General features: G+C 41.7%; 1 protein-coding gene across 8 annotated transcripts in view; it reads left to right on the top strand.

Moving 5' to 3' along the window:
- Nucleotides 1–25,000, top strand: part of ELMO1 (engulfment and cell motility 1) — a 576,489-nt gene that overhangs the window by 210,011 nt on the left and 341,478 nt on the right. For all 8 annotated transcript variants that reach the window (XM_060107546.1, XM_060107545.1, XM_060107541.1 and 5 more), the window contains 2 exons: nucleotides 2,211–2,333; nucleotides 3,763–3,894. In XM_060107546.1, the coding sequence (XP_059963529.1) occupies nucleotides 2,211–2,333; nucleotides 3,763–3,894 (255 nt within the window). The remainder of the gene's footprint in view (nucleotides 1–2,210; nucleotides 2,334–3,762; nucleotides 3,895–25,000) is intronic.

Raw genomic sequence — 25,000 nt, 5'->3', positions numbered from 1 at the left:
AAAGTGCTCATGTAATTCTGAAAAGTTCTGCAAGCTTACAGTTACACACACACACACACACACACACATTCCAATACAATGAGGCCTTTAAAAATTAAAAACCTTATGAGGGTAAAGAAAATAAATATTCTAGAACCCAAAGCCAATAATAATGACTATTGTCATCAAGTTTCATGTTAAACTTCCTGGCTGTTAAGGATAAAGAGAAACCATATGAGTATAATTTTCACTGTTTGATAAAAGAGTTACCCCAGTTCTTTGGGGGATGACATATTTTGCCCCCTGGAACTGGAATATGAAATGGGTATTGTTAGAACATTCTAATAGATTCTTGGTCCAAGAATGGCTTTTTAGAAATCACAGAGGGATTCATAATATGGTTATTTTTTATACTGGCTCTCAATAAAGGTGGAAGCAGTGATTTTATTTATTTATTTATTTATTTTTGGCTGCATTGGGTCTTTGTTGTGATGCATGGGCTTCTCATTGCGGTGGCTTCTCTTGTTGCGGAGCACAGGCTCTAGGCATGTGGGCTTTAGTAGTTGCAGCACGCGGGCTCAGTAGTTGTGGCTCACGGGCTCTAGAGCGCAGGCTCAGTAGTTGTGGTGCATGGGCTTAGTTGTTCCGCGGCATGTGGGATCTTCCCAGACGAGGGCTCGAACCCATGCCCCCTGAATTGGTAGGCAGATTCTTAACCACTACGTCACCAGGGAAGCCCCCTGAAGCAGTGATTTTAAAGCATAGTGCAATGAAGGTGTTTGTGCAGGGGAGGAGAGTGGGGAGATGAAGGAGTAGAAACTTGGAATTAAGGTCTTAGCCTGTTGTTGGTATCGCCTTGGTAAGGCAGTTGGAGTTAGAATACCCAGAGATGGGGTGGGTGGAATGACTGTAGCCATCATGTCTCAAAGATCAGTTTGTTTCAGTGGGACTTTTTATATGAGATTTTGATGGCTGGAAGTTCAAGGTTGGTATTCTCTGGCAATAACTTGGAGTGCAGATACTTTTGAGTTGCTAATAAAATAGATACCCATATGCTCTAGTACCCATACACTTTGGATACTCAACATATACTATGATTTAACATTCTATTGGGAAGATTGGAAGATATGAGGTTTGATTCTCCCCCCATCCCATTGCCTGGCTTCCCACCCCCCAACCTCCATAATTTTGGTTCAGCCACTTCCTTCTATTCCTCATTCTTCACCCCACCCCTCCTTCTTCAATTGCTTATTTTGACATGGTCCTCAGAGCCGGCTGAGGAGTCCAGGTGCACATCAGGTTGGGGGGCACCCAGAGAAAGTTCTTTGAGACAGCAAGATGTGGTTGGGTCTGGCACATTCAAAATAACTCATCTGAACGGGTGTTTCACCACTTTGACTGGTTGGTTGGCAGTTTTAAGGCACAACGGTGGTCTCTGACAAATCGGATGTATATTAGACCCAAATGCTGCCTCCCGTTTCAAACCCAACCCTGGTGTGGGCGAAGGCCCCCACATCTGTCTCCTGCCAGTCCTTTTATATTTGTTCCATTTTGGTTCTGTTTCAAAGGGGAAGGGTCATTTTTTAAAAAGAATTCATTGTTAACAGGTGAGTAAAAAGTAATATACATAAATTCACTCACTGCATTGTGGCGACAGTAGTTACTGTACAGTTTCCACGGTGAATTAACTACAAACCTGATAGGTACTTTGCTTTTGTGTGATGCTTCTAAAGCTTTTCCCCGTTGAGAAGTGGGATCACTTGTCAGAGACAGTTGCAGGGTTAAGATGATGGCAAAATTGCTTACAATACATCTGCACCATTTATTTCTCTACTGTAGGCAAGGAATGCTTCTGTTGTAGAAATCCACAGTTTTTCTCAAGGTGCTCTCATTTCAGGCATACCTTCTCTTGATTTATATGGATGTAATCACCATCGAATTTCCACTTCCTTCCCCACCTCCACTCTTCACTGCACACAGTAGGTCTTTTCTCCACTTCTGGCCTAAAGATCAGGAACCTCACTGGGCTCTGAGATGTAAAGGAATGCTCCGGGGTCACCTGTGTGCTCATCTTTCTCCTGAAGGGTGGTTCCACCCACTTACATCCCCCATGCTTCCAAATAAGGACTTCTGAGGTTCTGCTTGGCATCATGATGGGGGGTAACTTAGGTAATTTGCTTTTTCTTTCTTCCTTTGTTTAAAAAAATTTCACTTGTGAACCATCTCCCTAGCATGTCATCCGAGCTCAGCGGGCCATCAACAATGAAATGGCACACCAGCTGTACGTGCTGCAGGTGCTAACCTTTAACCTTTTGGAAGACAGGATGATGACCAAGATGGATCCCCAGGACCAGGTGAGTGCTCGTTAGACAATGGTAAAAGCACATGAGGGAAAGAGTGTCATTAAAAGTCTTTCCTTGGGCTTCTTTTACTTGGAAACCAGGAGGATTTAGATGATGATAATATTTTATTATCATCTCAGGACTTAGGGGAATGGATTTAAAATTTAGGTAAATCTAGGATCAGAGAATAAAATAAATGAATTATTTCATTATGCATCAAACACATACATATTCTTTCTTTATTGGATAAGAAAGCTTGACGTCACATGGCTGCAAACGTTGGCCCTTGGCCCCAATACCTTCAACGGCGATAGCTTTGGCGTCAAGTTCCCAGAACACATAGCCACTTGGTAGCTCCGTGTGAGATTGATTCTGCAGGCTGAAGGAGTAATTTCCATTCTCCAGTGATAAGTGCCACGGGTGGAGGTCCCAGTTTACATCTGATTACTGGGCTTACGTCTTTGTCAGTTGTCTCTTTGCTATAATTCTCTCTAGGTCTCTGGTGGTTGTTCATGAAAAGTTAAGTCTCGATCCAAAACGCTTTGGGGGAACTTTACTGTGTGAGGACGGAGTGAGAGGAAACAGCTGGGAGCCCTGCTGTAGCACATTTTCAACTTAAATAGCGCTGCAGCTTTGGAAAGGAAAACACTCATTATTGGCACGTGAGGGTCTGATCTCTAGCAGATGTGGATGCACATGCAAAGTGTGTAACCACCGCAGCACTTCATTCATGGCGTGAGGCCATGAGATTAGGAATGATGGAGAGGCTTCGAGCAGCTGTCTAACATGCCCCACGCTTTTGGCAAGACCAAGTGCGATCACCCCAGAGAGATGCAACTGTCTTACTACTTCTAGTACGAAAAGCAATGTGCCTTAAGGTGAAACAGCCCTCCCTGCTTGGAAACTGCCTCCTTTTATCTAAAAGATATATTTTTTCTTATTGTGGTTAAATATGCCTCACAGAAAATTTACCATTTTAACCATTTTTAAGGTTTGTTTCTATGAAGTCACTTCTCAGTGGAGTTAGGGATCCCTTGTCACTTACATATTGTTCATAAACCTTATGTGCCTCTTGCTTTATTTCTGACAGTACAGGACTCCCAGGTCCTCTAATTTTTATTTTTTTTTCCAATCACAAGCCTTCCATGATATTTGGGGCTCTCATTTAGAACTTCACAAGGCAATTCATATCAGTGCTCCAAGTGGCTTGGCTGTGAGGGTAATTGTGGAATAAAGCCAGCGCTGACCAGCAGGGAGAGCGGCAGGAGGAAAAGAAGTATACAGAGCTGTAACTTAGGACATTGGTTGCCTTTTATCTGTTTTTCTTTTGCCTGTATGCAGTGATTCATTTAGACCCTGGGGAACGAGGGAGTGGATGTAACATCACACAGTGAAGGCAGCTCTCTCTCCCCCTCCTGTTTTTTCTCCCTAACCCCTTCAGGCTCAGCGGGACATCATATTTGAACTTCGAAGAATTGCTTTTGATGCAGAGTCTGAACCAAATAACAGCAGCGGCAGCATGGAGAAGCGCAAGTCCATGTACACCCGGGATTATAAAAAACTTGGCTTCATTGTAAGTAAGCCATCTCCAGTAAGCTCTCCTTCCAGCATCCCGGGGCCTGACCTCAGCCACATAACTGATGTCTCCTCCAAGCGTGTGGTCCTCTTGTGCCTTACAGAATAGTTTCCACATTTTCCAGATGTTTAGCTGGTTTAAACAAGATCACATGAAAATCTCTTCTGGCTGCAGTGAAATGGAATAACTTGCACAAGTGTGACTAATACTGAGTTTGTTTACTCAGTTCTGATTAAGTGTAACCAAGAGTAGTTAACCCGGAAAGCATCTAGACTTCATTAAATCTACTTCACAAGAGGCTTAAGGTTCTATTTGAATTAAATGGGTGATGGCAACTGTGGGATGGATCTTATTATTGGGCTAGTGATTGGATTATTCACATACATCAATTTCATATCAAAATCAAATTGAGACTCCTGAAATTTAATCACGATCTGATTTATGCAATTTATATTTTCCTAAAAGTTTTGTCTTGCTATGGATGCTGATAAGATATCTCCTAGATTTTCTTTTTATTCAGTTTGCAAATCAGAACACAGCTTGTCCCGAATATAAACTGTTATTTTTGTTTCTACTTCTGGTCTATTCTTGCTTTTATCACCATCATATTTCTATATGACCTTTGGCTAATTAATCTCAAATTCTGCAGGTGTAAATTTGGGTTTCTTTTTTACCTCCTTCATAAGCATCATAAATGAGATTTCTGGCTTCAGTGATAAGAAATCACCAGGCATTATTTTTTTATTATTATTTTTTCACACACACACACACACACACACACACACACACACACTGTATTTTATTTTTACAAGAGATAAATAAACTGACACCAAGCATTGTAAATGGATGACCACAACAAAAGCAACAATGATTGCAATTACCAAACACGAAACACACTCATACTATGTCATAATATTGACATTTAGTCCAGTAATCCTCCACTGTAACAGCTCCTTCACTTTGCAGTGAAAATTGATTTGTATATTTTTTGACTCTGAGTCCTTGTGGGATTTTTTTTTTAATGCAAACAGAAAGTCACAAAAATTATAATCATTCTCATCAGTTCACTCAGTCCCATGTGATTTTTTTTATCTTGATCTTTTGTTAGCACTTTTATGAATTCATCAGTTTTCCATTAGAGTTCTGAAAATGCTTGTTCATTCAGTTCAACAGTATCATCAGTTACCAGAAACCTGTACTTGTCAGAGTCTTTTCCATGAATTCCTTGAAGATGAAACCCTTTTATAGCAGCATTTTTGCAAAAGCATAAGAGTACACCCAGAACTGTCTGTAAATGACAAAAAACTTAAAAATGACCACGGTTAAAGATTTCATGAAAGTTCATAATAATGCAATAGACAAGGAAATTTAGTTATTTCTGAGATACACATTTTAAAGTAATGACTAGAATTACGACTTATAACATTATACCAGAACATATAAGACTTTTAGAAATTTCATGTAATGTCTGAAACATTTATATTAACATATTTCCATATAAATAACCCAAAGAAAGTTTAGTATTAGTGTTTTTGTTTCTTTGTTTTTTTATACTGCAGGTTCTTATTAGTCATCAATTTTATACACATCAGTGTATACATGTCAATCCCAATCGCCAAATTCAGCACACCACCGTCCCCATCCCACCGTGGTTTTCCCCCCTTGGTGTCCATATGTCTGTTCACTACATCTGTGTCTCAACTTCTGCCCTGCAAACCAGTTCATCTGTACCATTTTTCTAGGTTCCACATAAATGCGTTAATATACGATATTTGTTTTTCTGTTTTTCTCTTTCTGACTTACTTCACTCTGTATGACCGTCTCTAGACCCATCCACGTCTCAAGAAATGACTCAATTTCGTTCCTTTTTATGGCTGAGTAATATTCTGTATATATGTACCACATCTTCTTTATCCATTCATCTGTCGATGGGCATTTAGGTTGCTTCCATGACCTGGCTATTGTAAATAGTGCTGCAATGAACATTGGGGTGCATGTGTCTTTTTGAATTATGGTTTTCTCTGGGTATATGCCCAGTAGTGGGATTGCTGGGTCATATGGTAATTCTATTTTTAATTTTTTAAGGAACCTCCATACTGTTCTCCATAGTGGCTGTATCACTTTACATTCCCACCAGCAGTGCAAGAGGGTTCCCTTTTCTCCACACCCTCTCCAGCATTTATTGTTTGTAGATTTTCTGATGATGCCCATTCTAACTGGTGTGAGGTGATACCTCATTGTAGTTTTGATTTCAATTTCTCTAATGATTAGTGCTGTTGAGCAGCTTTTCATGTGCTTCTTGGCCATCTGTATGTCTTCTTTGGAGAAATGTCTATTTAGGTCTTCTCCCCATTTTTTGATTGGGATATTTGTTTCTTTAATATTGAGCTGCATGAGCTGTTTATATATTTGGGAGACTAATCCTTTGTCCATTGATTCATTTGCAAATATTTTCTCCCATTCTGAGGGTTGTCTTTTTGTCTTGTTTATGGTTTCCTTTGCTGTGAAAAAGCTTTTAAGTTTCATTAGGTCCCATTTGTTTATTTTTGTTTTTATTTCCATTACTCTAGGAGATGGATCAAAAAAGATCTTGCTGTGATTTACGTCAAAGAGTGTTCTTCCTATGTTTTCCTCTAAGAGTTTTATAGTATCTGGTCTTACATTTAGGTCTCATATCCATTTTGAGTTTATTTTTGTATATGGTGTTAGGAGTGTTCTAATTTCATTCTTTTACATGTAGCTGTCCAGTTTTCCCAGCACCACTTATTGAAGAGACTGTCTTTTCTCCATTGTATATCTTTGCCTCCTTTGTCATAGATTAGTTGACCATAGGTGCGTGGGTTTATCTCTGGGATTTCTATCATGTTCCATTGATCTATGTTTCTGTTTTTGTGCCAGTACCATATTGTCTTGATTACTGTAGATTTGTAGTATAGTCTGAAGTCATGGAGTCTGATTCCTCCAGCTCCGTTTTTTTCCCTCAAGACGCTTTGGCTATTCGGGTCTTTTGTGTCTCCATACAAACTTTAAGATGATTTGATCTAGTTCCATAAAAAATGCCATTGGTAATTTGATACGGATTGCACTGAATCTGTAGATTGCTTTGGGTAGTATAGTCATTTTCACAATATTGATTCTTCCAATCCAAGAACATGGTATATCTCTCCATCTGTTGGTATCATCTTTAATTTCTTTCATCAGTATCTTATAGTTTTCTGCATACAGGTCTTCTGTCTCCCTAGGTAGGTTTATTCCTAGGTATTTTATTCTTTTGGTTGCAATGGTAAACGGGAGTGTTTCGATAATTTCCCTTTCAGATTTTTCATCATTAGTGTATACGAATGCAAGAGATTTCTGTGCATTAATTTTGTATCCTGCAACGTTACCAAATTCATTGATTAGCACTAGCAGTTTTCTGGTGGCATTTTTAGGATTCTCTATGTATAGTATCATGTCATTTGCAAACAGTGACAATTTTACTTTTTCTTTTCCAATTTATATTCCATTTATTTCTTTCTCTTCTCTGATTGCCGTGGCTAGGACTTCCAAAACTATGTTGAATAATAGTGGTGAGAGTGGACATCCTTGTCCCTTTCCTGATCTTAGAGGAAATGCTTTCAGTTTTTCACCATTGAGAATGGTGTTTGCTGTGGGTTTGTCATATATGGCCTTTATTATGTTGAGGTAGGTTCCCTCTATGCCCACTTTCTGGAGAGTTTTTATCATAAATGGGTGTTGAATTTTGTCAAAAGCTTTTTCTGCATTTATTGAGATGATCATATGTTTTTTATTCTTCAATTTGTTAATATGGTGTATCACATTGATTGATTTGCATATATTGAAGAATCCTTGCATCCCTGGGATAAATCCCACTTGATCATTGTGTATGACCCTTTTAATGTGTTGTTGGATTCTGTTTGCTAGTATTTTGTTGAGGATTTTTGCATCTATATTCATCAGTGATATTGGTCTGTAATTTTCTATTTTGTAGTATCTTTGTCTGGTTTTGGTATCAGGGTGATGGTGGCCTCATAGAATGAGTTTGGGAGTGTTCCTTCCTCTGTAATTTTTTGGAAGAGTTTGAGAAGGATGGCCGTTAGCTCTTCTCTAAATGTTTGGTAGAATTCACCTGTGAAGCCATATGGACTTTTGTCCCGGACATTTGTTTGTTGGAAGATTTTTAATCACAGTTTCAATTTCATTGCTTGTGATTGGTCTGTTCATATTTTCTATTTCTTCATGGTTCAGTCTTGGAAGGTTATACCTTTCTATGAATTTGTCCATTTCTTCCAGGTTGTCCATTTTATTGGCATAGAGTTGCTTGTAGTAGTCTCTGTAGGATGCTTTGTAATTCTATGGTGTCTGTTGTAACTTCTCCTTTTTTATTTCTAATTTTATTGATTTGAGTCCTCTCCCTCTTTTTCTTAATGAGTCTGGCTAATGGTTTATCAATTTTGTTTATCTTCTCAAAGAACCAGCTTTTAGTTTTATTGATCTTTGCTATTGTTTTCTTTGTTTCTATTTCATTTATTTCTGCTCTGATCTTTATGATTTCTTTCCTTCTGCTAACTTTGGGTTTTGTTTGTTCTTCGTTCTCTAGTTCCTTTAGGTGTAATGTTAGATTGTTGACTTGAGATTTTTTTGTTTCCTGAGGTAGGCTTGTATAGCTATAAACTTCCCTCTTAGAACTCCTTTTGCTGCGTCCCATAGGTTTCGGATCGTCGTGTTTTCATTGTCATTTGTCTCTAGGTATTTTTTGATTTCCTCTTTGATTTCCTCAATGATCTCTTGGTTATTTAGTAACATATTGTTTAGCCTCCATATGTTTGTGTTTTTTATGTTTTTTTCCCTGTAATTCATTTCTAATCTCAGAGCATTGTGGTTAGAAGAGATGCTTGATTTGATTTCCGTTTTCTTAAATTTACTGAGGCTTGATATGTGACCCAAGATATGATCTATCCTGGAGAATGTTCCCTGTCCACTTGAGAAGAAAGTGTAATCTGCTGCTTTTGGATGGAATGCCCTATAAATATCAATTAAATCTATCTGGTCTATTGTGTCATTTAAAGCTTGTGTTTCCTTATTTATTTTCATTTTGGATGATCTGTCCATTGGTGTAAGTGAGGTGTTAAAGTCCCCCACTATTACTGTGTTACTGTCAATTTCCTCTTTTATAGCTGTTAGCAGTTGCCTTATGTATTGAGGTACTCCTATGTTTGGTGCATATATATTTGTAATTGTTATATCTTCTTCTTGGATTGATCCCTTGATCATTATGTAGTGTCCTTCCTTGTCTCTTGTAACATTCTTTATTTTAAAGTCTATTTTATCTGATGTGAGTATAGCTACTCCAGCTTTCTTTTGATTTCCATTTGCATGGAATATCTTTTTCCATCCCCTCACTTTCAGTCTGTATGTGTCCCTAGGTCTGAAGTGGGTCTCTTATAGACAGCATATACATGGGTCTTGTTTTTGTATTCATTCAGCAAGCCTGTGTCTTTTGTGTGTGTGTGTGTGGTACGTGGGCCTCTCACTGTTGTGGCCTCTCCCGTTGCGGAGCACAGGCTCCAGACACGCAGGCTCAGCGGCCATGGCTCATGGGCCCAGCCGCTCCGCGGCATGTGGGATCTTCCCGGACAGGGGCATGAACCCGCGTTCTCTGCATCGGCAGGCGGACTCTCAACCACTGCGCCACCAGGGAAGCCCAAGCCTGTGTCTTTTGGTTGGAGCATATAATCCATTCACGTTTCAGGTATCGATATGTATGTTCCTATGACCATTTTCTTAATTGTTGTGGGTTTGTTTCTGTAGGTCCTTTTCTTCTCTTGTGTTTCCCACTTAGAGAAGTTCCTTTAGCATTTGTTGTAGAGCTGATTTGGTGGTGCTGAATTCTCTTAGCTTTTGCTTGTTAGTAAAGCTTTTGATTTATCCATCAAATCTGAATGAGATCCTTGCCGGGTAGAGTAATCTTGGTTGTACATTCTTCCCTTTCATCACTTTAAGTATATCATGCCACTCCCTTCTGGCTTGTAGAGTTTCTGCTGAGAAATCAGCTGTTCACCTTATGGGAGTTCCCTTGTATGTTATTTGTCATTCTTCCTTGCTGCTTTGAATAATTTTTTTGTCTTTAATTTTTGCCAATTTGATTACTATGTGTCTCAGCATGTTTCTCCTTGGGTTTATCCTGTATGGGACTCTCTGTTCTTCCTGGACTTGGGTGGCTATTTCCTTTCCCATGTTACAGAAGTTTTTGACTATAATCTCTTCAAATATTTTCTCGGGTCCTTTCTCTCTTCTCCTTCTGAGACCCCTATAATGCGAATGTTTTTGTGTTTAATGTTGTCCCAGAGGTCTCTTAGGCTGTCTTAATTTCTTTTCATTCTTTTTTCTTTAGTCTGTTCCACAGCAGTGAATTCCACCATTCTGTCTTCCAGGTCACTTATCCGTTCTTCTGCCTCTGTTATTTTGCTGTTGATTCCTTCTAGTGTAGTTTTCATTTCAGCTATTGTGTTGTTCATCTCTGTTTGTTTGTTCCTTCTTTAATTCTTCTAGGTCTTTGTTAAACATTTCTTGCATCTTCTCGATCTTTGCCTCCATTCTTTTTCTGAGGTCCTGGATCATCTTCACTATCATTATTCTGAATTCTTTTTCTGGAAGGTTGTCTATCTCCACTTCATTTAGTTGTTTTTCTGGGGTTTTATCTTGTTCCTTCATCTGGTACATAGCCCTCTGCCTTTTCATCTTGTCTGTCTTTCTGTGAATGTGCTTTTTGTTCCACAGGCTGCAGGATTGTAGTTCTTCTTGCTTCTGCTGTTTGCCCTCTGGTGGATGATGCTATCTGAGAGGCTTGATGGGAGGGACTGGTGCTTGGTAGGAGGGACTGGTGGTGGGTAGAGCTGACTGTTGCTCTGGTGGGCAGAGCTCAGTAAAACTTTAATCCACTTGACTGTTGATCAGTGGGGCTGGGTTCCCTCCCTGTTGGTTGTTTGGCCTGAGACAACCCAACACTGGAGCCTACCTGGGCTCTTTGGTGGGGCTAATGACAGACTCTGGGAGGGCTCACACCAAGGAGTACTTCCCAGAACTTCTGCTGCCAGTGTCCTTGTCCTCACGGTGAGCCACAGCCACCCCCCGCCTCTGCAGGAGACCCTCCAACACTAGCAGGTATGTCTGGTTCAGTCTCCCCTGGGGTCACTGCTCCTTCCCATGGGTCCCGATGCACACACTACTTTGTGTGTGCCCTCTAAGAGTGGAGTCTCTCTTTCCCCCAGTCCTGTCGAAGTCCTGCAATCAAATCCCACTAGGCTTCAAAGTCTGATTCTCTAGGAATTCCTCCTCCTGTTGCCAGACCCCCAGGTTGGAAAGCCTGACATGGGGCTCAGAACCTTCACTCCAGTGGGTGGACTTCTGTGGTGTAAGTGTTCTCCAGTCTGTGAGTCACCCACCCAGCAGTTATGGGATTTGATTTTACTGTGATTGCACCCCTCCTACCATCTCATTGTGATTTCTCCTTTGTCTTTGGATGTGGGTATCTTTTTTGGTGAGTTCCAGTGTCTTCCTGTCAATGATTGTCCAGCAGCTAGTTGTGATTCTGGTGTTCTCGCAAGAGGGAGTGAGAGCACATCTTTCTACTCCGCCATCTTGGTTCCTCCAACCCAGGCATTATTTTATAACTGCAAATACTCTTTTCTTGAATTCACACACACACCACATACACACATATTAATATTTATTTATACACATTTGTATCCATGCCTTATTGTTATTTGAGAAACCTTGTCTTTCATGGGAATTGTCTTTGAAAATGTTTCCACATCAGTTACGTGGGTTGTGTTTCATTACTGAAGAGTTTTTATTATTTGGATGTACTACGGTTTATTTAACCAAGCTCTTTTACTGAGTGCTTAAGTGTTTTGAAATTACCAATAAGTCCATAATTAACATCTTTGCCACCCAATATTTATGTACATCCATGATCATGTTATTAGGGTAAATCTGTGAAACTGGCATTTCTATGGTATATATTTTTAAAGCTTTTAACATCATCAATTTGCTTTCCACAAACATTGAGTAATTTCCACTGTAACCGGCAGTGGATCAGAGTAACTGTTTTATAAACCTCTCCAATGTTTCTTAAACTAAAAAAAAAAAAAACCTAGTAATTTGATGTTATTCCTTTTATACTGGTAGTCTTAACATGTCTTTTCTAATAAGAATACTTGTGAAGCATTGTATTTAGCTTTGCAACTTGCTTTACAGAGGTATTATGACATTTTTATACTGTCATATCCCAAATTTTGACTTGGACATTCCATTTGATCTTTTAGCTGAATCTATTTTTCTAAATTTTAGCAAAAAGTTTTTAGTAAAAATCTCTCTTACCCTCAAGTCATATCAAAATGGCCAGGGAAGAGACCAAGCTGTGTACATTTCAAAATGCTTCCCCTTGATCTTGATGTTCTGTCCTGGTGGAGAGCCTGGTTGTAGGGTACACCTGAGTTAATGCCACTTCATTTTTACTTGGATCCATTTTACCTGGAGTTCTAGTGCATTTGAACTATGTAGAAAATGCAAAATGATCTCTTTATGAGTACTGATCCCTGGACTTGAAGTGTCTTTACCCCAGGTCCTAGTGGTTTTTGTTGGGGGCAGTTGGATCCCAGAATGGACAGTATTACTTCTTTTCCTGGGCATGTGTATGAGGGATGGAGGAGAGAGGGAAGTTGGGGAAAGACCACTTGGTGTGACTCGGATTATCCCAGGTTCTCGGGTTATGAGAGGTCCCTAGGAAGGATATACATAATGGGGGTGGGAGGTATGAATTACCTCCTTTTATTTTCATGCTCTGGTCCTGTGTGAAGTCGCTGGGATATCCCATGAGCCAAATGGAGTGATTTTTCTCAGTGGAGCTCCATCTGTCTTAACATGATTGTTACTTCCTTCCACAGTTTGCTATTAGGGTACATCCTACTGTCTTAGTTTTCAGTGTCAGATGAGTGTTCTGCTTCGTGAGTACTTTATTAAAAACAAGGCGTTTTTAAGCTGAAAGTTAATTTGATGTGGTTTTAAGGCCTTTAGTACTTCTGTGGCCTCCACTCCAAGGACTTGAAAAGTCGTTTTAGAAAAAGCAAAGGTCTTGAACAGAAAATAACCAAAGGAGAGTGTCTATGTCCTTAATTTTTCCCCTGTTCTTTTTGGAGTTTTCAATTTTAGTCCTTTCTCTGAAACTTCTTCCAGGCCACGATCTTGTATCAGAGAATGGAGAAATTGGAAAGACTAGTCAGTAATGATTTCAAATGCTAGAAATGATGCAGCTGCTTTCACAAGCAGTGATTTTCACTTTTGACTAACCCTCAGTCACCAGAAAGAGACAAGCTGCAGTGATGGAAACACATGTTTGTTGTGCCACCTAGAGGCCATTGTGCAAAGCGCTGAAAGCTGGTTGAGGACCTCAAGTGTCTGGCCAGGAAAGCTCTGGATGCTGGAAGCTGCCCTGGTGCAAGATTCTCTCTGTGCTTCCAAAGGAGGAATAATCTTGCCCATTAACTCCTTACTGACCTCCTTCCTGTTACCTCCTTCAGAAGCAATTTGAGATTTGGATAACCTTTTGGATCTCCTTGAAGGAAAGTTCAATTCATATAAGATTGCTATTTCTCATTTCATGTCTCCAGAGTAGGCAGTGCCCAGGAAGTGTTAGTGACAACTATTTGGAGTTGAGTGGGCCTAGATTTTAATGCCCTCCTGCCTACTTCCAAGCCACTTACTAATAATAAGCTGTTTCTTAATAACTGGCCAGTGGGGCAGTTATTTAACCTATTTGTGTGTCAGCTTCCTCAGTGTGAAACTGGGCAGGCGCTCTTCTATTTTGCGGCTGTTTCAGGGCCCTGTGAGACCACCTGTGAGCAGCTGGCACTGTGCCGGGCACGGCGGATGCACCCAGCAGACGGCACTTCCCTTCCTTGCTTTTTGAAGAGCAAGGAAATCATAGTCAGCTTTTCAAGTTTTCCAAAGTAGAGGGGCCGTTGCTCCAACAAGGCAAGAAGAACAGTTTGTTACAGGATAATAAAGCACAACACCTTTGAGAAGGCACATGGGCCTCACATTTCTTCTCAGCACAGCATCCCAACAGAGCAGATTTTTCTGGTGAAATCATTCTAAAATCTCAGTCTGAAGTGGCTATATGGCTTCTATGTTTAGTCCTAACACAGAAAAGCACTTGCTTTTAAAGCAAAGCTGCTTATTCTTCTGAGATCTCTTAGTTAATGGTTTCTTAATTGCAAAATGGACATGCCTTTGTAGGTTTCCCGGTAGGAAGAAGGGGTCAGCGTTGTCTGAGTTAATACTAATCTCATTGGAACATCTAAGGAGGAGCATGTGTACTTCTCAAGGTGACAGAAGACAGATTCTTATTTTTAGAATGATTTTATTTTGAAAATGGGGGAAATGCCTGTATACAAACTATATGACCTGTTGATTATAATAACCAGAAGCTGTGCAACACGGTTTTCATATGCTGTGAAGAGTTGAATTCCTGGCCAGAGACCCTTCAGAATGTAGCTATCTTGATGTCGAATTGACAGCTTCTCTATTTGTGGATTTTACCTTTGTCCAGTCTATTGGACAAACATTAAAAAAGAGATGTCTGTAGTTCATCTTTCTGAGCCCTCTTGGACCAAGGCCGATGTTAAAATTGGACAAAGCTGGGTTTTTTTCCGAGTTCCTTTTTTTTCTTTTTCTTTAGCTTGACTGGGGCTAAAATAAGCTCAGTTTAAAAAAGAAACTGCTTCTGAACAATATAATGTACTTTAATATGAAACGTTTTGATAAACATTTCCCTTAACATTTTCAGATTGTCTTAAAAGAAAAAGATGACTAAAATGTAAAGGTGGAAAAAAATAATGGGAAAAATATTATTTCAGAATTAAGACTCTTTTAAAATGTAGGTTTTATTGTATTCAGGTATGGTAAGGCCAGCAGTGTCCCTGGAGATGGTTGCTGTTGAAAAGACAGTTTGTTACTCATAGTTCCCAAGAGGAGGGAGCATGTCACATCACACAGGGACACAAGGGAAGCACCAGGGTTGGTCAGGAGGCAGAGGGAGCCAGGGGAAAACACAGGCAACAGCCTTTGTTGTGATTTCCACGGGAAAACCGAGGCACAGAAGGTAAGTAGGCTCAGAATTGGCTACTTTGAATAATCTCCTTGGGTTCAGGAGCCTACCTGCTACCCCTAGTTGTCTGGTACCTGGCCCTGTGGTCATTAGGGCAGGGGGATGGTGGCCCAGAGTACAAAAGCCCGCTAAAGGAGGTTGTTGGGGAATAGGACCTGGGTTGGTTGGTTTGCATATGAAAGGCAGGCTTCTTATCTCTGTAGGAAGTGGGTCACCCTGTGAAGGGCAGTCCCTCTAATGTCAGCAAGGACCCAAGATACCAAAGCATCAGAAAGGACAAAAAATGAAAAGAAGCATGATTAATACAGATTTATGTTCAACTTTTTAAAGGATTTTTTACCTTCTTAGGTGATAGAAGACAATTATGCATAGTTGCACAAGTATAATTCTACATAATTACATATGCAGTGCTTGGTGTCATTTTAATATATTTTTTCAATACAGATGGCAGGGAATGACATGAGATGCATATTTATATATCTCTTCCTCCATCTCCATCTCCATCTCCATCCCTGTTCCCATATCACAGAAGAAAGCATCTTAGTCTAAATGCTACTAGAATTCAACAGCTACTGGGAGAGTGTGACATTGGGATTAAGCTTGTCCAGGGCTGTTCCTGACTCTGTCACTCACAGGCTGAGTGATCCCGACAAGGTACTTGACATTGTCATGAATCAGTTTTCTTGTCTTTAAAATGGGGCATGTTAGTTGTTTCTATCAATAGGTTTGTTGTGTGGATTAAATGAGTAGATACTTATAAATCATACAGAACGGTGCCTGGTCGTAGCAAGCAGACGACGAACTTGGAGGCTGTTATGACGATGTTACAACCACTATTAATATTATTATTGGAATGTCGCCCAGTGTCCCATGACACTGTGACACACAGTGATGGGAGAATGTGAGAGTTGTAAGTTGTCCCAGGAAGATAGGGAGAAACTGCATGGTTCAAAGTAGCAGTGAAAGATGAAGGAATAATGTGTACTTGGGAAACTGCAAGTAATTTGTCGTGGCCAGTGTTTGTGTTGCCTGGGGACAGAGAAGTAGAGTTTAATTGCAAGCGAGAGACAGATCACAGAGAATTTTAAATTCAGAGGGGTGGAAATATGCAGTCAGTCTTCACGGATTCCATATCCGCAAACTCACCTATTCACTAAAATTTATTTGCAACCCCCAAATCAGCCATTGTGGTGCTTTCATAGGCGTTTGCAGACAAGCACAGAGTGGCAAAAAATATGAGTTGCTGGGCAGGCCCATGAGGTCAGACAAGGTGGCTCTCTGCCTTCTTGTTTCAGCTCATATTGTAAACGAGCGTCCTTTTTGCAGTCTAGCTGGGGCCACATTTTCTGAAACCTTGTGCTTTCTGTTGGTGATTTTGCTGTTTAAAATAGCTCCCAAGCACTGTGCTCAAGTGCTGTCCAGGGTTCCTAAGTGTAGGAGGCTGCAGTGGGCCTTAAAGAGAAAACATACGCATTAGATAAATTTCGTTCACGCATGAGTGATAGTGCTGTTGCTGTGAGTTCAGTGTTAATGAATCAACAGTATGTGTTAAATAGTGTGTCCTTAAATAGAAACGCACGTAAAACAAAGTTATATATTGATCGGTTGACAAAAATCTTGTGACCAGGGCCTCGAAGGAATCTAACCCTGTATTGCCTCAAGACCAATGGCTCAGTGTTCGTTAATTCAGGGTTTGTGGCGACTTCATAGAACATAACTACAGGAAATAAGGAGAATCAATGTACTTTAAGTCCCTGAGGAGCTTTCAGGCAGGGGTGAGCCATGGAGAGGAGAATCCCAGGCGGTCCTAGGCTCAGTTCTCTCCTAGCCACGTGTCCCATACGTGTTAAGTGGGGAAGAGAAAGCCTGTCCTTCACTAGCTCACAGGCGTGTGAGAGGTTAACAGACATTTGCAGAGCAGGGCAGTGCTCAGGACAGTGGGGCTGGGAGGGGCGGAGTACTGTAACCTACTGTGACTTGAGTCATTTATTTCAAGAAGCTGCCTTGAAACTGCTGCTGTACCAAAATACCATGTCCCTGAAATCAGGTGAATTTTCATTCTACCATCAGTTTTCATTCTAAACTCATTCTACATAGATGAGAACTCAGCCTATGGTGGACTTGGCTTATATCTCAGCATCACTCCTAACAGGACTTTCTTAAAGGTTTTGTCACTGAGAATGTGATTCAGTCCCTTGGAGTACAAGGACAGCATTAGGAAGAATCTAGAACATACGGAAAGTAAATTTGAACATTTACCTAGTTTTTGTGGTCCTCAACCCCCTTTTGCAGCAAGGCATACCTGGAAACCAGAAGTTAAAGCAGATTTTAATAAAGAAAATCACATTTTCCCATAGGAATGATTTAATAATTGGGATAGTATTCCTAACCAAGCACCCTGCTTTCAAATAGTTTAAGATATGACCCATAAACAATAGGGCATACAAGCAAAAGGACAACTAATATTTTTTCAGTGATTTATTGAAATTCTGTAACTTTTAGCCACACGGGATTCAGGAGGTCCCCGCGGGGGCTGGAGCCCTCTGTGAGGAAGCTCTGGCAAGTAGTAACCAGTCCCCCCAGGTCCAGGCTATCCCTTCCACGAGGGACCTTCTGCGGACGTTGGTGAAGGGATTACTGAGACCCATGAATGTTTAGGTTCAGTCTGGATGAACTTGCAGGCACATACTGCATGCGCCTATTCCCCAGAACTAGATCTATTTTCTGCCTCATTGACAGTGTGCTCTGGCCCATTCTGATCAGAAACCCCCTTTCCCTATTCAAAATGCAGCAAAACCCCAGTCCTAATCATTTCTAGTCTTGCTCCATCTGGCTGTAAACTAGCCAGGAGATTCCAGTTATTAGTGAAGCCTGAGCAGAATCAGCCACTAGACGGTGCAAAACCATAGCCATTGACAACTCCCAACCAGACCGCCCCCCTCCCCCCAGACTCGGAGGACCAGCCACTGGGACACCCAACTGCATTACAGCTCTGCTTATCAGCCTGCAGAGTGTGAAGTTGTAGTACCAAGACAGGAGGCCTTAGGATCTCCTCGGGAGGTCTGTTTAGCCTCAAGGCCCTGCAGAAGCTGGGACCATTCTAAGATGCCCAGCTGGCCTCCTTGTTAAGTGAGATAGGCCTGCAGTTCACGGCAGGTGAGCATTTATGTAGTACCCACATCTCCTGTCTCTCATTCCCAATTATTTTTCCTTATGCTGTAGTGAAAGTCTTTTATATGGGACATAACAATCTATACAGTCTCATATTTTCTTCTCTCTTAACATGGAAATGCAGGAAAGAATGCACTGGAAATAGAATATCCAAATAAATATTCACTGTAGAAACAATAATAATAATGTATTTGAGGATTTAAAAATATGCATAATTAAAATGTGTGACAGCAGTAACCTGGAGGGGGTAGGAGGGGTAAATTGAGTCAAAGTGAACCAGCATCACTGGGACATGGTACAAAGCTGTCTGGGGAAGTTTGAGCTGATTCTTCATATGTATTTCTCAGGTGAGTAGAAACTTAGAGATTCACTGTTCAACTTTTTCTTTTGCCACTTCCGGAGTTCAATGTTCAGAGATATCACTGAAACTTCTGTCTTGATGGTAGGGGGTACTTGAGCCTCTTAGACATTTTTTTCCTTTTATCTCTGCCTTTCCCTTCCTCACTTCAACAAATAGCAAGGGGGCTGCTGAGCGGAAAAGCAGCCCAAGGAGAGCATTCTTTGAGGATTCCCATAGTTTAAGCCAAAACTTGCAGGCAGTTCTGTTGGTCACTTCCTTGATTGGCAGGTGAGAGTCCTGTCTTTCCAGTGACTCCTCATTACAGGTGAACACAAGACCACCATGGCCAGGGAGGGCTCTGCGGCGTCTTTCTTGGATGTTTTTGGTAAATGATACATAGCATAGCACGTGCTGTCTTCACATTTGGTTGTAAGCGCAGGGACCATAGCTTTGTTGAAGTTGTAGCTGCACATAAAGGAAAGGAGAAGTTAGCTTTGGAAAGTCTCTGGCAGAACCCAGAAAGATTGGATATCGGGCTTTAATTCCCCCTCATGGAACCGAGGGGAACAGATCACCAGACAGAGCTCCTGCACGGTGGGCTCTTCGTGTTGGTATCCGCAGCCTCGTAGGGCCGCCTCCATCTCAGGGTAGTGTCATCTCACTTGCTAGTGATGCAGAGAGATACCAAGAAGTCCCATGTAGATCACTTGCAGGACTTTTCTTCCCTGTCCCTCCTTTGCTGTCCGGCTGGAGTGGGAAAGGACCGTCCAAACGGGCGCAGTGTGTCTGGCTTGCAGGGGGCAGCCCTCATGTGGGCTGCGTCGCTGACAGAGGTGACAGGTAAGCCCGTTTCCACTGCCTGCCTCTTGCATCAGGGCTTGTGCTGTCGCTGCCATTTCCATCAAGTTGGTGGCTTTACATATGTGACACGTTACTTCCCTTCTCCCTTCCCTGGCAGGGGAGGGAGCTTGGAGGAGCAGTGAGAACTGGGGATAATCTCATCTCAGAATCAGCCTCCAAAGAACCAGCAGTTACCAGCTGTAGATGCCATGTGAAGATGGTGAAAAGTACATCAGTCCTACAAGGGACACATGAATAATTGTGCTCTTGAAATGCTTTGATATTTTTAAAGGAAATATTCTAAAGGAAAACTTTGAGAAACAAATGAACTGTGATTCATTGCTATGACAATATTTAAGCTTCATTCTCTTCTTGTATTTTAATGTAATTAATTGTAACTCTAGGCAGAATTTCTCAGAGGTGACTACTGAAAACTGAGTGGGGAGATGGGTTTCTCCTGCTCTGTGTTTTCCCCCTCCTTTCCTGTTCAGCACCCATTGTCAAGCCTGGTGTCTGTTTATCTCCTGTTAGTGCTGAATCTGTTTTCTAGTCACTAGGGGGCGTTCCTAACAAAGGCATGTGTATTCATTACTCTCCAGGCTGAAGATGTTTTCACAAAGAGCAGCTCTGAGAAGGTGGAGTACTTAAAGGGGTAATGTTTTTTTTTCTTTTTTTTTTTTTTGCGGTACGCGGGCCTCTCACTGTTCTGGCCTCTCCCGTTGCGGAGCACAGGCTCTGGACGCGCAGGCTCAGCGGCCATGGCTCACGGGCCCAGCCGCTCCGCGGCATGTGGGATCTTCCCGGACTGGACCGGGGCATGAACCCGCGTCCCCTGCATCGGCAGGCGGACTCGCAACCACTGCGCCACCAGGGAAGCCCAAGGGGTAATTTTTAAAAGGTTCAGAAGAACCATTCCCCAGCCGAAACCTTCTGCCTTACACTTCTAACTTAAAACCCACAAGAATGTTGTCGCCTTTAAAACAAGACCGTGGCAGAGGGTGGTAACTTATTAAGCAGTGTTAGTCATTAACCCCTTAGAGTACCCCTTTCCTGGCATCCTTTCTTTGTACATAGAACTTTGGAGCAAAGGAGCACCATCCAGCGGGTGCAAGGGTGTTACAGAGGGAATGTGGGCTTATGACAGGTCAGTTCATCTGAGACTAATATAGCACAGCTTTTATGAACACAGCCTCTGGGACCAGACTGCCTGATTTTCCATCCCAGCTCCTTTGCTCCTCAGCTGTGTGACCTTGGACAATTTACCTAACCTTTCTATATCCCAGTATCTGCATTAGTAAGAATGGTTTAGTAATAGTTCCTACCTAAGCTTTGTTGTGGGGGTTAATAAGTTAATAGAGGTCGAGTTCTTAGAAACCTGCCTGGCATTGAGAGAATTGTAATAAATTCTAATTATTGATGTTACCATTTGGGTCTGGTGGCTGCAGTGAGTATGGGGTCTGCATTTTGACTGGGTTAGTTCTTCATTTGACCATAGCCAGCTGGATCACAGAGTAGAAATATGTAGCTTCAAAGTGGAGCTAGATTACTCTGAAGGGTGATACCTCCCAAAGTCCATGAATTCAAGAGAATTTTTATAAAAGTGCTTGGCAGGGCAAGAATTTTATAATCTTCAAAAAGCCTCTTTAATGAAGAGGTGCTTCCTTTTCCTCTGCCTTGAGTAGCAGCTCAGGAGCCAGCATGCAGGCCCATCCCTAAGCATGTCCTTAGGGATCTGGTTCTCATAGGCACCTGCTCCTGTGTGAATTTTCAAAAGAGGGGAGGGCTCAAAATCACTATATAAATCAAATTAATTTTGCTGTTCACAGCAGGAAGCACCTTTCAGTTGGCTGACTCTATCCAGGGTAACCCTTTAGAGTACCTTGGACTTAGGCTAGACAGTGCTAGAACCAGAACCAGATCAGAGTCTAAAATAGAACAAGCAGTTATGGGATTCTGGTACCTATGATGGATTGTTGTAAACATCCAGCACCTCCTCCTGTTGTGCTCTGCTGTCATGGCCTGGCCTCATGGTTTTTGCCCCTGGTAGAACCGTATCAAAGCACCTCTGAGAGCTGCTGGCTCTTCTGGGGTGCAGGCCAGAGGGTGAAGAAATGCCAGTTCAGAGACCCCTGATGCAGTCGCCTGCTTGCTGTCGACCCTGCCTTTGACAGTCACTGAACAGCTCCACATCAAGTTAGCGGGCCTTCTATTCTCATCCTTTTTCCTGAGACTTTTTTTTTCCTTTTTTGCAAATGGTCACCATTTGTTGATGTGTCTCATAGCTCTGAATTCGGTGTGATGTGACCTTGGGAGAGGAGGTGTGAACACGCCATGCAGACCTGTTTTATGTCTGGGAGGAAGTAATTTATACACCAGGAGCTGGCTCCATGGCGTGGGATTCTAAATCTGGGCCTGGCATTTTGTAGGTGTAGGAAGGCTGTCAAAACCTTTCCAATGGAAGGGACCAGAACCAATTTGAGAATAACGTGGTTATATAAGAACCATCCCGGCACAGGCATCTCGGCACACTTCCTGTACTTGTTCATTCCGAAGAGGAGAGAAAGGGAAACGGGAGGAATTCTCCGTGAACTCTTGCAAACTCACAGACTTCCCAGTGAGAAATGACACAAGCTCCTGAGATAGGAGACAACGTAGTTAAAAAAGGGTAATGGGTATTTATGAAGCCTTTGCTTTCTTAGTATTCCTGCCCTTTATCTTGAAATGTTCATCAAACGGATTGGCCTGCTGAGTCTATATCATTTTCAGGTTGGCCCATTGGGGTTTCCGTTGGTTTTATATCAGTAACAAAACAGCCACAGTGGCACCCCACCAGCAGCAGCATTTTGAGTCCTTCTTGGGACCTGGGCCAAATGGTTCCCATGCAGGGTCTCATTTCATCTCTACAAGGCACAAGGCACAGCCATTATTTTTCCTATTTTAGAGATGAAGTCATGTGGTGGGGACATTTGAGATGGGCCTTATAGAATGGGAAGTGTTTGGACATGCGGGAATTGGAGGGCAAACGAAGGGACAGGCACGGATTAGCCCTGGAGGAGGAGCGTGGGTGAGGGGCGGGGGGTGGACAACTGGAGATTGTGAAGAAAATGTTCCTTTGACGACAGGCCATGAAAGATTTGTGCCTGGGTATTTGGATGGTATTTGATCTTTTTAAATTAGGAGATTATGTGGTTAAACATGAGGATTTCACTTTGGTGGCAGTATAAAGAAGATGCCGTTTTGGAGTAGATTCTTGCAGCCTCTTTTCTCTGCATACACACGGGGATGCTGTAGGCTTTCCAGTGGCAGGAGTACTGCTATAGCACGATTCGAATACCCAGGGTGGTTTCTTCTGAGCAGAGGATGCGTGATAGATTTACAGGTTTATGTGTGTGCATGTGTATGCATATATCTGTGTGTGCACAGATGTGTGTTCCCATCTGCCAGCAGGAGAGAAAGTGATGAGAAGAGAAAACTGGAAATTGGATGGCCTATAACACAGGAACTCTCTGTGTTATAGGCCATTATAGCTAGGAAACAAAATTGATACTCTTCCTATAAAAAGCCTTTTGCATTGTCCTATTTTTAGTGTTTCCTAGTGACTCAACACTGTATATATAGTACTGTCCTGTTTTTAGTGCTGGGTGTGAGTCTACTGCCTAAGGCTGCTGGTTAGCAAGGGTGCTCCCCCTCCAAGCTCCCAGTCCGGCAGGGACCCTCCCAGAGTGGTGGCTTGTGTCTCTGTGTCCTTCTCTGTTACACCCTGAGCCTGGCAGAGCATGTCCCTACCCCAGTGGGCAACGGGTCCGTCCTTTCTGTCCTCCACTGCTGCTTATGTAACAGCTTGTCGTGTTCATTCAGTTTACATGTCAGAAAAAATTACCTCCGTCTTAAAAGAGATTTCTGTGAAGACATCAGCCTGGCAGAAGTACAGGGAGCCAGGGGCCTTGGTTGGATGAGCATCTTTTTGTGGGTTGTGCACTGTAATCCCTGTCGGGTATGGGGGCTTCGTGTTTGCTTGACTGCCCCCAGCCTTAGTTCTCACGTGTGTTCTTCTCCTTCCTCCTGGAGAAACCAAGGGGGAGGTGGTCAGAGAACTCGTGGAGTCCTTGGCAGTTTTTACAAGAACAAACATGGTAAACGGATAATTACTTGTGAGGTTGAATCCTTCAAAGCCCTCAAAAAAAATTCTCTCTCCAGATCTGAACACATATCTGCAATGTTTTGTTTTGGTTTTTGTACTTTTACCTCATGGACTTTCTATTTACACTTTTTAACAGTCTTTCTTTCTGCTAGTCAACTTAATACTTCCCTATTGTGGAAACTTTGGAGAGGAGAGGAAATTGTGAAGAAGCAAAGAAAACAGGAAACCACAAAAAAATACCTGTAACCCCACCCTCCACTAGCAAACACTGCTACTGTTTAGTATATTTCCTTTATTGCTTTTTCTATGGATTCTGTTCTTTACATAGTTGAGGTTAAAATTTATGTTCAATTTCCTATCATTTCTGTTTGTCACAAGTAAACCTTGATAAAAATCATGTGTAGTGGCTGGATAGCACTGCAATAAGTGATTGAACCATAATTTACTTAGGTGTTCTCCCATATAATTAAGGATATTTTAAAATAAATCACAAAAATGATTCAACGAACATATGGTGCATAACTATTTGTCCACATTTAGAATAATTTCCTTAGGAGACATTTTTAGACACTTGGGTCAAAATTTAAGAATAAAAGCTCTCATTTATAATTTTGTTTATTTGTACTTCCTATTTTTAAATTCTTGCTTTCCTTGAAATGGTTTTTATTCACATTGTTTCTAACTACATTATTTGAATACTCTTTTTAGCTATTCTAATTCTGAAAGCAAGACAAACTGCAGAGAATTCAGAAATATAGATAATTAAAATGATTTAGAAAAAAATAAGCCACATTCCTTCATATATAAATAAAATAGTTACAATTTTGGTGCACATCTTTTCCAGATATTTTCTATGCTTATGTAAATAAGTATGCTTTCTCTAAAATGTGATCCTATGGTTTTTTAAATTTTCAAAGTGAATTTTTATTTTAAGGTTTCTAGTGAAAAGGTAGTAGAATTTATTATGTCATTTTAGTATATGCTTAGCTTTATCTGCAGAAACTTAGTGAAAATCTTACAAATACAGGAGCTAAGCTACACTATTTTTTTTTTTTTTTTTTTGCGATACGCGGGCCTCTCACTGCTGTGGCCTCTCCCGTTGCGGAGCACAGGCTCCGGACGCACAGGCCCAGCGGCCATGGCTCACGGGCCCAGCCGCTCCGCGGCACGTGGGATCTTCCCGGACCGGGGCACGAACCCGTGTCCCCTGCATCGGCAGGCGGACTCTCAACCACTGCGCCACCAGGGAAGCCCCTAAGCTACACTATTGATGAAGCCTGCCTTTTCTGTACATACTCATAGAAGCTTCTCGCAGAAGGACCAGTCATGGGTGGCTCCTGTGGCCACAGCCAAGAATTCCGTGCCTTTGTCCCCAGCAAGATTTAGCCATGCAGTGTTTTTAGGGATTTTGATGCACATTGCAAAATTTGTTAGAAGAAAC

The sequence above is a fragment of the Mesoplodon densirostris genome, chromosome 9, assembly GCF_025265405.1.
Source record: "Mesoplodon densirostris isolate mMesDen1 chromosome 9, mMesDen1 primary haplotype, whole genome shotgun sequence".
Classification (NCBI taxonomy): domain Eukaryota; kingdom Metazoa; phylum Chordata; class Mammalia; order Artiodactyla; family Ziphiidae; genus Mesoplodon; species Mesoplodon densirostris.
The sequence above is the reverse complement of the archived record's forward strand: the minus strand, read 5'-3'. Positions and strand labels throughout refer to the sequence as shown.